General features: G+C 40.6%; 1 protein-coding gene across 1 annotated transcript; it reads left to right on the plus strand.

Moving 5' to 3' along the window:
- The first annotated feature begins 351 nt into the window (after positions 1 to 351).
- LOC133606086 (NADH-cytochrome b5 reductase 3-like) lies at positions 352 to 12695 on the plus strand. The gene is made up of 9 exons (XM_061959651.1): positions 352 to 615; positions 884 to 1009; positions 5165 to 5237; positions 5310 to 5416; positions 5485 to 5614; positions 8324 to 8407; positions 8490 to 8575; positions 8653 to 8752; positions 12109 to 12695. Exons 1-9 carry the CDS (start codon positions 595 to 597, stop codon positions 12279 to 12281), a joined length of 900 nt encoding a protein of 299 aa, XP_061815635.1. The 5' UTR covers positions 352 to 594; the 3' UTR covers positions 12282 to 12695.
- Positions 12696 to 14278: the final 1583 nt, after the last annotated feature.

Here is a 14278-nt window from a genome sequence, read left to right on the forward strand (position 1 = left end):
ATTGCATCATCAGAGAAATGGACATTGAAACAGTGTAGGACTGACTTGGTAGGATATGTACAGCAAGTAGTGGACATAGAGAGAGAGAGATCAGAGAGCATAAGATGGCGGATGCGAAATAGAAAACAAGCTATTGTCAATTATCGGAAATTATCAGTCATTGCTTTGCCTGGAAAAAAATTGTCAGACGAAAAAACTGCTGTCAAGTAGGGAACAAAAGTCGCCTTTATTGTGAAATGATTAACTCTGACAGACGGAAGTGACGTTCTAAAATGTAGTGCATCAAGTTCCATACAACCAGCCGGAAGTTCATAAGGACAGCGTTTAGTCATAGAATAACAGCAGCTAGAAGTTAAACTTTACTGAAAAAAAATACGTGCATAAACAAAGAGACAAATTCTAAAGAGGAGCGAGTGTGTTTATTGACAAAATACACGCTTTTGTTTGCCACTAGGATTTTATTTTAAAAGACCTCAGGCGGAAACGCTTGCTACTCACGCTGTGACGTATGCCAAGTGTTGACAGTGTGAAGTTCACGGCTGAGCAGACTCGTCCGACAATCGTCAGATCTCACAGTTTCAAATCTCCTCCAAGATGCTCTCTTACGTCGTCGGCGTAAGTAAACCTCCAACACAAATAAAGTATTAGTGTGAGCGACGTTGCTAAGGTTAGCGTGTGCAGAATTCCCTGGAAGTTGTCCATGCTTGTCTTTGGGGAAAATGTGACTCATGTGTTCCTTTAGCTGCAACAACGTGAGCCTACTTAGCCGCTAAATGTGTCCGTTAAGCCGGGGCAACGCCCTGCGAAAGGCGCGGACACAACTGGATGCTAATGCTAATCGTGCTCATGCTAGCTGCTGATTTTTTTAAAAATTATTTCGCAGTTGATCAGGAGCGGCTTTGATGGAATCATCAACCTCCTGTTCAGGCTGCTCTTCTCCAAGAGGAGGCCCGCCATCACGTTGGAGGATCCAAACATCAAGTACGCACTGCGGCTCATTGACAAGCAGGTGAGGCGTTCACTGACACACCCTTTGATTGATTGATTGATTGATTGATTGAAACTGTTATTAGTAGATTGCACAGTACAGTACATATTCCGTGCAATTGACCACTAAATGGCAGAGGTGGGACCAAGTCATTGTTTTGCAAGTCACAAGTAAGTCTCAAGTCTTTGCCCTCAAGTCCGAGTCAAGTCCCGAGTCAAGACAGGCAAGCCCCGAGTCAAGTCCAAAGTCAAGACTGGAAAGTCTCAAGTCAAGTCCTAAGTCCTGCATTTTGAGTTTCGAGTCCTTTCAAGTCCTTTTAACCACAGACTAATATATTAACACAGATTGTGTATGCTTTTCAAACGCTGTATTTATTTATTAAAACAAGTGCATTTTAAATTGCAGGAAAGAAAATTGTGCTGACATTGCACTTTTATAATAGCACTATTAACCAGTCATTTTAAACATTAACTCATTCCTTTACAGAACAAACACATTGAAAAATAAAGTGCAAATGTACTTATTTGTACAAAAGTGTTAACATTGAAAAAACATGACATATACGTGAACATAACAAAAAAGTTGTACTTTTTATATGTCAGGGCCCTATGCTGCATTGCATTTGCAAAAGACCAAATTAGCCAAGAGTCTGTCAGTCATTTGTGCACGATGGGGGCGTAGTATGATGCCACCATGGCTGAAAACTCGCTCCACTGGAGCACTGGAGGCAGGCACTGCCAAGACTCTCATGGCCACTCGGAACAGTGAAGGAAGAGTCTTCATGTTCAATGCCCAGAACAAAAGGGGGGAGAGAGTAGTTTTGGGTTGGTGCACTACTTGTAAGTGTATCTTGTGTTTTTTATGTTGATTTAATTAAAAAAAGAAAAACATTTTTTTTTCTTGTGCGGCCCGATACCAATCGATCCACGGACCAGTACCGGGCCGCGGCCCGGTGGTTGGGGACCACTGAGGTAAACAACCAACAGTATGTCAGAAAGCTAGCTAAAACAGTACACATATTCATAATATAGTATACATTTTAACTGACCTTTATTTTACTATTTTTGTCTTTTTTTTAGGTGGCTAAAATACGCGGTGCTGCTGACCGGCGTCTAACGTTACGTGTGATATATTGACTAACGTAACCCTGCTTAAAAAAAATCACTGAACAAAAAGTATGAATAAGGTAGTGAACTGCAACAGATTCCCGTGTTTGCAATAACGTTATAACGTTAGCAGTGAGTTTACAGCCTCACTGATTTAACTACACAGCAAATAAAAGTCACGTTACTTAGCCAATAAACGTTATCTCACATTCAAAACTTACCGTTCTTTGTGCAACTTCAAATGCCGGACGAAGTTGGAAGTTGTTGCCTCTCCATCAGTAATTTTCGAACCGCATGTGTTGCATACTGCAAACCGTTTTGTGTTGACCACCTCGTAATTTTTATACCCAAACAAAATTATTTTAGGTATCATTTTTTGTTCACTGGCGTGTGGTTTGGACATGTCTTCTTCGTTGGTTGTCCTGCAATTTGATTGGATGAATGCTGTGCGATGAAAATAAAGTAGATCTAATTTGATTGGCTGTTGTACTAAGACCACACCAGCTGACACACGCAACGCTGATAGACAAGTACACAATGAAAAATACGGAGCGCTCCCGAATAACTTTTTCATCTTTGGGTTTTGGGGAAAGTAGCAAGTCATGTCAAGTCATGTCAATTCAAAAGGCTCAAGTCCAAGTGAAGTCACAAGTTATTGATGTTAAAGTCTAAGTCGCAGTTGCGTCTCCCAGTCAGCAGCCCCTCCCCTCTCCCACACACAACACAGGAGTTGACGACTGCAGCATGAGAGGTTTACTGGCGACGCTTGATGACCTCATCAAACCGCCGCGAGCGTAGCATAAGAGTGTGTTGTTGCCGGTGCTGTAGCCATGGCTAACAAGCCAGCTTGCTCGTTGACTGACTAACAACACCATGTCTATGGTTTGGGATTATTTTAAAGTGTGTCTGACGGATAAAAAACTGGCAATTTGCAATGACTGCAAAAAGTTGGTTATGCGAGGAGGAACCAAGACGTCTTCCTTTAATACGAGCAATTAGATCTCCCACCTCTTCAAGAATCAAAAGGAGATACACGATGAATACAAGCGGAAGATGGATGTGAGCCCAGTTTATAATTCCCTGTTATACAGTATACCAGGCAGTCTTGCACTAAAGGAGGACTATATTATTGTTTACAGTGTTGGGACTAACGCGCTACAAAGTAACGCGTTACTGTAACGCCGTTAGTTTCGGCGGTAACTAGTAATCTAACGCGTTATTTTTTTATATTCAGTAACTCAGTTACCGTTACTACATGATGCGTTACTGCGTTATTTTACGTTATTTTTCATGTAGTATCGGATAGAAACAGAAGATCTGAGTGTGTTTTATTGCAGCGGTGGAAAAGAAAAGGTGTGCTTTGTGTGGGTGGGGGCGGGGGGGACTCCCATACCGCAGTTGAGGAGCGCAAGGGAGACGTTCCTCCAGGGCCTATGTACGTCTTCGGGGCTAACAACCTTCACTTTACCCGGCAGTGGGTCTTTACAGCTGAGGGTGAATGACAAGACGGGCGGTTTGTTGCAACTTTGTGACTTTATTGGACGCAGCCATCCACCAAGCTAGAGCACCTGCACGCACTCACTGTCGCCGCTCCCTCACCTCTCTCGCCCACTCACTCACTGACGTCACTCACCTCACATGCTGTCATATCTTAAAGGGCCACACACACACACACACACACACACACACACACAGGGGCGCCGCTAGGGATTTTGGGCCCCATGAAAAGAATCTTTACAGGGCCCCCAACACAGTGTCATTATTTTTTCTGTATTATAATTTCATCATCATTAGGGGCCTCTCTGGGCCCCCCTCCATCATGGGCCCCTAGAATCCGTCTCCTTTACCCCCCCCTTTTCTGCGCCCCTGCACACACACACACACATACGTGACTCTCATAACAACTAACAAGACATCATGGCGAAGCCAGAAGTCGAGTTTTTTTTAACATGGAGACATTCTCAATACTTTTCTTTTGTCGAGCACAAAGAAAATAACATTTTAGTTAAATGTAAGTTGTGTCTTGGATCAAAGATCCTATCTACTTAAAGTTAAAGTTAAAGTGCCATTATGTTGCAGCTATTTAAAATAGTTTTGTCAATTTGTTCTGGCCTGAAATAAATTGGCCCTTTGAAACATGTCTTTGTGTGTTGTATGTAAACCACATTGCTTTCTGAGTTCAGTGATGCAAATAAATGTCAAGTTGATCAACAGATTGTATTATTCTTCAGTGCAATAACAGTACTGAAATGAAGGCTAAAAGGGCATTAATGGGAGCCTTAAAAAAAGGGGGGGGGGGGGGGAGTAACTAGTTACTTTTCACAGTAACGCATTACTTTTTGGTGTAAGTAACTGAGTTAGTAACTGAGTTACTTTTGAAATAAAGTAACTAGTAACTGTAACTAGTTACTGGTTTTCAGTAACTAACCCAACACTGATTGTTTACTTTATTACTCTAGTATACTCTGGACTGAAGCTGTGTGCCTTCATTGTTTTTGTAGCTGTTGTTTTGAGGCATGTTAAAAAAAAAAAAAAAAAAAAATGCACTTTGTGACTTTAATAATAAATATGGCAGTGCCATGTTGGCACTTTTTCCCATAACTTGAGTTGAAGTTGTTCTCTTATTTTGGAAAACCTTGTTACATTGTTTAATGCATCCAGCGGGGCATCACAACAAAATTAGGCAAAATAATGTGTTAATTCCACGACTGTATATATCGGTATCGGTTGATATCGGAATCGGTAATTAAGAGTTGGACAATATCGGATATCGGCAAAAAAGCCATTATCGGACATCTCTAGTTAGCATGCATTGTTTTCTAGTTACATTTTTGCTGGTAAACAACTCTGAGTGATGTGTTCTGGTACTTGACATATGTTAATTCCTAGGATGCTGACGTTAAAAGTGTTGGCTTTTTAAACACATTTTGCAGCTATGATTTTTTGTTACTTGATGCAATCTAATCGGCGTGTTAACTGTTAGCATTTTAGTTTGGCTTCATCTTTTTTGCAGTTCACACAGAATTTCATGCCAAATGTTGTAGTTTTTCTTCATATTTGTTGTTTATAGATTGTCAGCCACGATACGAGGAAGTTCCGCTTTGCCCTGCCGTCCCATGACCACGTCCTGGGTCTCCCTGTGGGTCAGTATCGACACATTTGACAACATGATGGGTCTGCGCGTGTCAGACTAAGTGTGATGACGTCATTCACAGGACAGCACATCTATCTGTCCGCCAAGATTGACGGCAAGCTGGTGGTGCGCCCGTACACGCCCGTGTCCAGCGACGACGACAAAGGCTACGTGGACTTGGTCATCAAGGTAACAAAATCAATCAGTCGCTTTAAAGCGTGCAATATTTTCTCATACGTTCCCCCCATCCCCTCCAGGTTTACTTCAAAGGGGTCCATCCTAAATTCCCAGAAGGCGGGAAGATGAGTCAGCACCTGGAGAGCCTCCGTATCAACGACACCATCGACTTTAGAGGACCCAGCGGCCTTCTCGTCTACAAGGGCAGAGGTGAGCGCTTGTGTTGAAATGACGCCGCCACTCCAGTCCTGTAGGGGCAGTAATGTGCACCGTGTGATGTTTTGGATGCAAACAGACGTTGATTCCGCCGTTTTTAAAAGGCAACCAAAAAACATAAGTCAAGTCCTCCATCCATCCATTTTCTACCGCCTGTCCCTCTCTGGGTCGCAGGGGTGCCGGAGCCTATCCCAGCTGCATTCAAGCGAAAGTAGGGGTACACCCTGGACAAGTCCCCACCTCATCACAGGGCCAACACAGATAGATGCTTCATATTTCAATAATACAAATAGTTTTTTGCTTACTGGACAACAAAACTTCCCTTACTGTGTCAAGAAATGCTAACTGACGAATTTTTATACAACTCTAAATTATGACCCACAGATAAAGATTGAATGAATACATTTCAAAATAAAAACTTAAATGCGTTAATTAGAATTAACTACATAAATGTGTAATTAAATCAATCAATCAATCAATGTTTATTTATATAGCCCTAAATCACAAGTGTCTCAAAGGGCTGCACAAGCCACAACGACATCCTCGGTATAGCCCACATAAGGGCAAGGAAAAACTCACCCCAGTGGGACGTCGATGTGAATGACTATGAGAAACCTTGGAGAGGACCGCATATGTGGGTAACCCCCCCCCTCTAGGGAGACCGAATGCAATGGATGTCGAGTGGGTCTAACATAATATTGTGAGAGTCCAGTCCATAGTGGATCCAGCATAACAGTAAGAGTCCAGTCCACAGTGGGGTCAGCAGGAAACCATCCCGAGCGGAGACGGGTCAGCAGGGCAGAGATGTTCCCAACCAATATACAGGCGAGCGGTCCACCCCGGGTCCCGACCCCGGACAGCCAGCACCCCATCCATGGCCACCGGATCTGTGTGTCTTCCCCTCCACAAGGGATAGGGGGGAGCAGAGGAGAAAAGAAAAGAAACGGCAGATCAACTGGTCTAAAAAAAGGGGGGCTATTCAAAGGCTAGAGTATACAAATGAGTTTTGAGATGGGACTTAAATGTTTCTACTGAGGTAGCATCTCTAATTGTTACCGGGAGGGCATTCCATAGTACTGGAGCCCGAATAGAAAACGCTCTACAGCCCGCAGACTTTTTTTGGGCTCTGGGAATCACTAATAAGCCGGAGTTCTTTGAACGCAGATTTCTTGCCGGGACATATGGTACAATACAATCGGTAAGATAGGCTGGAGCTAGACCGTGTAGTATTTTATACGTAAGTAGTAGAACCTTAAAGTCGCATCTTAAGTGCACAGGAAGCCAGTGCAGGTGAGCCAGTATAGGCGTAAAATGTGTAAGTCATTTCATTATTTCATGATTTAGTTAATTATTTCACAATGGAATTATCAATGGAATTATTTAATGAGTTATTTAATTAATTAATTACACATTTAATTAAGTATTTAAAGATGTTCTTATCTAATTTCCCCCTATTGGGACCTCGTCAGTGCTTCATGAATTTATTTTTTATCCGTCAGTCGCAGATAAAATATTGACATTTAGTAAATCATTTATGTATTTAATTCCAATTGTAGTAAATTAGTGGCGCATTTGAGTAATAATTCGAAATATTTGTTTATTAAATCCCTTTTGACCATTGTCAGTACTGTGTGAATAATTTTATATTTCAAACGCCGATAAAACCATGACACCCTTAATTCCAATTATAAATGAAACATTTAATTGTTGAAATATTTATTTATTTGGGTCCCATTTGGCTCTTGTCAGTGCTTTATGAATAATTTTAAGTGTCAAACTTAGATAAATGACACATTTATGTATTAAATTCTAATGATGACACATTTACTGAAGTATTTATGTATTTATTTAATTTTGTCCAGTTTGGCTCTTGTCAAATTCATATAAAATCATGACTCATTTATGTACTTAATTCCAGTTACAAATGACATTTGTTTGAATATTTTTTTATTTGTGTCCCATTGGCTCTTGTCCGTGCTTTATGAAAAATTGTATCTGTCAAACTTAGATCAAATCATGACGAATTGTGTTATTATTTAAAACAAACACATTTAATTATTTAAATATGCATTTAATTTTGGCCCTTGTCAGAGCTTTATGCATCATTTTATTTTTCAAACTCTGATAAAATGACACATTTATTTATCTATTGACATTGAATTGTTTAAATATGTATTTAGATAGTTATGTCCCAGTATCCCGGCGTGGCTCGGTTGGTAGAGCGGCCATGCCAGCAACTTGAGGGCTCCAGGTTTGAGTCCCGCTTCCCCTATCCTAGTCACCGCCGTTGGTACAGCTCCCACGTCCCTCTATTTATTCAGGAGTTCCCCAGTCAACATCACTGAGGCCGCCTCTAAAAGGAGTGGTCACACATCATGCAAAGCAGCTTCAGTACGCACAATACGTGACGGAATGTGCTGGCGCCTTGTGATTTCGCCTTGTCTCTGCTTCGTCTGCGTGCTGTCGTCTTATGTTCGTTGAGGTCCTTGAAGTCCTTGGCCGTTAGCGGGCTAAAACAAAGATAACATCTGCGGCTGAGGCCACCCCTCAGACAAGAAGTTTTTGTCCTTGCACAGATATAAAAAGTACAGCTTGAGCACAATAGCTAATAACTATAGCAACAAACTTTAAGCATACTAAAGTTGTGTGATAATAATCGTAATAGTAAATTGTTGAAAAAATAATATTTATGTTTCTCTGCAGGAGTTTTTGCCATCCAGGCAGACAAAAAGACTCCAGGTGTACCAAAGACCGCCAAACATGTCGGCATGATCGCTGGCGGCACCGGTAATGTCCTACTTTTTACTTCCTTTTAAATTAAAACATTGTGAAACTAAACTAAAAAAAAAAATCCCTAAAATGACATCAGGGATCACGCCAATGCTGCAGCTCATCACCGCCGTGATGAAGGACCCTCAGGACCAGACAGTGTGTCACCTGCTCTTCGCTAACCAGGTGACCACCACCATCATCATCATCACATTTTTATACTCCATCATGGTCATGATCATCATGTGACTTCCTGTCCTCAGACGGAGAAGGACATCCTGCTAAGACCCGAGTTGGAGGAGATTCAAGTCAACAACCCGGAACGTTTCAAGCTGTGGTTCACTGTGGACAGAGCGCCTTCCAGTACGTTCCACAACTTTTATTATATGCTTTGGTATCGTAAAAATAGAATCAAAAACTTGCATTAGAACATTGAGATTGAGGATTATGACAACAAAACATTTCTGAAAAATGACAGCCACAAAGCAAAATGTGCGTCGTCCAGAGTAGTTTCTTAGATGACTTGCATGCAATCTGGATTTCATGTCAAATATTTGATATTCTCAGTTTCCAGCGAGGGCAGTACTGTGCAGGTTTTATGCGTTCGTGTCATGGCGTAATATTTCTAACTTATAATGCAAAATAGCATTTTGTTGTGTTTTTAATTGCTTGGTTGGTTTAGCACGTTTAAAAAATATTTATCGGGCCTTACAGGAATTTGCTAGGTTGCAATCCCTACTAATTATGCGCGGCCTCGTAAATTGGTCCATTCTCCGCAACTTCGTATTTGTCCCCTGAAAAGCGCTCAAACGCTCATGTCAGCGATCTGATCAAAACTTTTGAGCAATGTGTCAACTCTTTACTGCTCTAACGTAGTGTTGGAACTAGAGATGTCCGATAATGGCTTTTTTGCCCATATCCGATATTCCGATATTGTCCAACTCTAAATTACCGATACCGATATATACAGTCGTGGAATTAACACATTATTATGCCTAATTTTGTTGTGATGCCCCGCTCGATGCATTAAACAATGTAACAAGGTTTTCCAAAATAAATCAACTCAAGGTATGGAAAAAAATGCCTACATGGCACTGCCATATTTATTATTGAAGTCACAAAGTGCTTTTTTTTTTTAACATGCCTCAAAACAGCAGCTTGAGAGAGCATGAGGAGGTTGAGGTGGGCGGGGGGGTGTATATTGTAGCGTCCTGGAAGAGTTAGTGCTGCAAGGGGTTCTGGGTATTTGTTCTGTTGTGTTTATGTTGTGTTACGGTGCGGATGTTCTCCCGAAATGTGTTTGTCATTCTTGTTTGGTGTGGGTTCACAGTGTGGCGCATATTTGTAACAGTGTTAAAGTTGTTTATAAGGCCACCCTCAGTGTGACCTGTATGGCTGTTGACCAAGTATGCTTGGCATTCACTTGTGTGTGTGTGTGAAAAGCCGTAGATATTATGTGACTGGGCCGGCACGCAAAGTGCCTTTTAAGGTTTATTGGAGCTCTGTACTTCTTCCTACGTCCGTGTACACAGCAGCGTTTTAAGAAGTCATAAATTTCACTTTTTAATTCTGATACCGATAATTTTGAAACCAATACCGATCATTTCCGATATTACATTTTAAAGCATTTATCGGCCGATAATATCGGCAGTCCGATATTATCGGACATCTCTAGTTGGAACCATAAAGGGTATTAATGATAACTGCAGTATAACGTCTTACACTTAGTATTACCGGTTTAAATTAAAATGGCCGGAAAAAAAACGTGAATGATAGCCACACTCTGATAAAGTCACGGACCGACTGGCACTAGATCGCTTACATGCTAATATGAACACAAGAGACATTAACATCTTTCAACATTAAGAAATGACATAACAATACATAGCCTAGACTTAGACTTCCTTTTTAGTGTCATAAAAATTTGAACTTTACAGCACAGATAAGAACGAAATTTCGTTACATAAGCTCATGGTAGTGCAGGATAAAAAAGCAATAAGGTGCATATATAAATAAATAAATATATATAAATAATATATATAATATATATATATATATATATATATAAATCAAATTTAAAAAAATAAATAAATAAAATAAAATATATATATATATAAATAGATTACTGTACAGATAAATATATTGCACTTTTTCCACATGCGTCCACGTTTATGGATGTATGTTATATTGTCTTTTTTTATTCCAGCGAGTTAATCCATTTTGGGGGGAGTTGAGGGGATAATTTAATTATGATGCGTTCAAGAGTCTTACGGCCTGAGGGAAGAAGCTGTTACAGAACCTGGAGGTTCTACTTCGGAGGCTGCGGAACCTCTTTCTAGAGTCCGGCAGTGAAAACAGTCCTTGGTGGGGGTGGGAGGAGTCTTTGCAGATTTTCTGAGCCCTGGTCAGGCGGCGGCTTTTTGCGATCTCCTGGATAGGAGGAAGAGGAGTCCCGATGATCTTTTCCGCCGTCCTCACCACTCTCTGGTGTATGTACTCGTATAAACATGTTACTGTCTGAACATCTGAGATATTCTACTGTGCACTTTGAACATACAAGCAGTGCTCTCTTAGGAGTGATCAACCTTCAGTGTTTTTTTTACAACTTTATTCCATCCATCCATCCATTTTCTACCGCTTATTCCCTTCGACTTTATTAACAAAGCCGAATCTTTCTACAATAGAAAGTGAACTTGTGTCACATAAACCGGACATGAACCTTAGTGAACATTCAATTGGCCTTCACCAATAAAAAAAACATTCCAAAACGTTTACAAATTAAAATTGGTGGAAAAAAAAGACGTTACTCTCAACTATCTATCCATCCATTTTTTTACCGCTTGTCCCTTTTGGGGTCGCTGGAGCCTATCTCAGCTGCATTCGGGCGGAAGGCGGGGTACACCCTGGACAAGTCGCCACCTCATCTACTAAGCTCTTAAAAATCCAGAAAAATATTTAATGTTTCCTCTGTCAATTTATTACAGTTATTGTATTTAAAAAAAAAAAAAAAAAAAACTTTAAAAGATTTCAATGTTCACATTCAACAATACAGCATGATATGAAATGTTCATATCGTTACATCCCTACTCTAACTTCCATATTTACTCAGAGCCTCTTCCTGTTCCTACTTACTGCCTTCTGGGTAATGTAGTACACAAACATTAAGCACTTCCTTGTTTAGATTGACCGACGTGTTAAAGTTTGATGATAATTGCTCATACATCGTCAAAAATCACCGCAGTAAAGCAATCGTTGGAACATAAATATAAGTTTGATGGACTAAAACCTTTCAAGTGTGAAACAATGAGACTAAGCTTTTACTGCCATCTAGTGTCTACTTGAATGTTTTGTAACTTTGTAGTAATAAAAGAAGTAAAACATCAAATGCTTTTCAAACTAAGCACTAATTTGTGTGCAAATAAAGTATTGTTAGGAAGCTTTTTAAAAACGCTTCAAACATTAGTAACACATTTTATAAAATTAGCGCAACTTTTTGAAAAAACTGGGAGTTAAAGTACCAATGATTGTCACACACACACTAGATGTGGCGAAATGATTCTCTGCATTTGACCCATCACCCTTGTTCACCCCCTGGGAGGTGAGGGGAGCAGTAGGACTGTTGACTATGTGGTAAGAGTTGAAAATAAGGCTGTTAAGTGATGTTTATGTTTAGTGTGTACACGCCAACAATGTACTGACATGTTTGCTTGTCATGTCAGAGTGGGAGTACAGCGAGGGTTTCATCAACGAGGACATGGTGAGGGAACATCTGCCGCCGCCCGCCGACGACGTCCTCGTCCTGATGTGCGGACCCCCTCCCATGATCCAGTTCGCCTGCAACCCCAACCTGGACAAGGTGGGACACGCGGTCGAGCGCAGGTTCACCTTCTAGAAGGAACGTCAACTTTGTGTTTGTTTTTCTTCAGCACTTGTATTTATACCATGCAGCTTTATCACTACTGCCACCTGGTGGCCATTATGGACCACACGCGGTCTTGCGGTGTCACTAATATTAAGGTGCCTTAAGCGTTGTTGTGCTGTTTGTATGGATGCAAAGTTATTTTTCATGTTTATAGCCAACAGGTTTATCAGAGAAGTCAGCACTTTACTTGACATCAGATGGACAAAGCTCCAGAAAGGAAAGATGATTCCACATGCTTTATTGAAATCATGTAAAACGGCATAAAATGCATTATGAATATTATTATTATTAAATTGTATGCAGCAAACTCTTGTCTTTCCAAGATGGCGTGTACACAGCATCATGCTAACATGCTAAAGCAGTAAAGTCGAAGAACATGTCAAATACGTGTCGTATTTTTTTTTAAACTGTCCTGTTGCTCGCATGCACACAGCAGCACCCTCTAGTGGGCTGGCTGAGAACTCCTTGTTGTGATGTGACTAAGACATCAAATGTGTGTGTGTGTATATATATATATATATGTGTGTATATATATATATATATATATATAAATACAAGCAGTATGTATATATATATATATGTCTTAAGGTTATCCAAAAAATAGTGCTCGATACCGTAGTAGAGCGCAATATATGTATGTGTGGGAAAAAAAATCACAAGACTATTTCATCTCTACAGGCCTGTTTCATGAGGGGGTTCCCTCAATCATCAGGAGATTGATGATTGAGGGAACCACCTCATGAAACAGGCCTGTAGAGATGAAATAGTCTTGTGATTTTTTTTCCCCACACACATATATATATATATATATATATATATATATATATATACATACATACATACATACATACAAACCCTCTTTCCATATGAGTTGGGAAATTGTGTTAGATGTAAATATAAACGGAATACAATGATTTGCAAATCCTTTTCAATCCATATTCAATTTACAAAGACAAGATATTTGATGTTCAAACTCATTAACTTTATGTTTTTTTTTGCAAATAATCATTAACTTAGAATTTCATGGCTGCAACACGTGCCAAAGTAGTTGGGAAAGGGCATGTTCACCACTGTGTTACATGGCCTTTCCTTTTAACAACACTCAGTAAACGTTTGGGAACTGAGGAGACACATTTTTTAAGCTTCTCAGGTGGAATTCTTTCCCATTCTTGCTTGATGTACAGCTTAAATTGTTCAACAGTCCGGGGGTCTCCGTTGTGGTATTTTAGGCTTCATAATGCGCCACACATTTTCAATGGGAGACAGGTCTAGTACCCGCACTCTTTTACAGGGACGGCGTGGCACAGTGGGAGAGTGGCCGTGCGCAACCCGAGGGTCCCTGGTTCAATCCCCACCTAGTACCAACCTCGTCATGTCCGTTGTGTCCTGAGCAAGACACTTCACCCTTGCTCCTGATGGGTGCTGGTTAGCGCCTTGCATGGCAGCTCCCTCCATCAGTGTGTGAATGTGTGTGTGAATGGGTAAATGTGGAAGTAGTGTCAAAGCGCTTTGAGTACCTTGAAGGTAGAAAAGCGCTATACAAGTACAACCCATTTATTATTATCATTTATTACTATGAAGCCACGTTGATGTAACGTGTGTGTGTATACATACAAAAAATATGTTAGATTAATCAGGATCATCCATCCATCCATTTTCCTACCGCTTATTCCCTTCGGAGTTGCAGGGGGGGGGGCTGGAGCCTATCTCAGCTTCAATCGGGCGGAAGGCGGAGTACACCCTGGACAAGTCGCTAAGTCATCGCAGGGCCAACACAGATAGACAGACACATTTCACATTCACATTCGCATTCAATCACAGGTAATTGCTCATTTTCAGAATAAAACATTTCTGGGGGAAAAAAGACCCCAATATTTGTACACGAATGCAATTTTATTGTCAAAATGTCATCCAGGAAAACATTTCAACATTACATATGGAGATGTCTTTATTCTTTCTCTCTAAGC

Source organism: Nerophis lumbriciformis, linkage group LG05 (assembly GCF_033978685.3).
Source record: "Nerophis lumbriciformis linkage group LG05, RoL_Nlum_v2.1, whole genome shotgun sequence".
NCBI lineage: Eukaryota > Metazoa > Chordata > Actinopteri > Syngnathiformes > Syngnathidae > Nerophis > Nerophis lumbriciformis.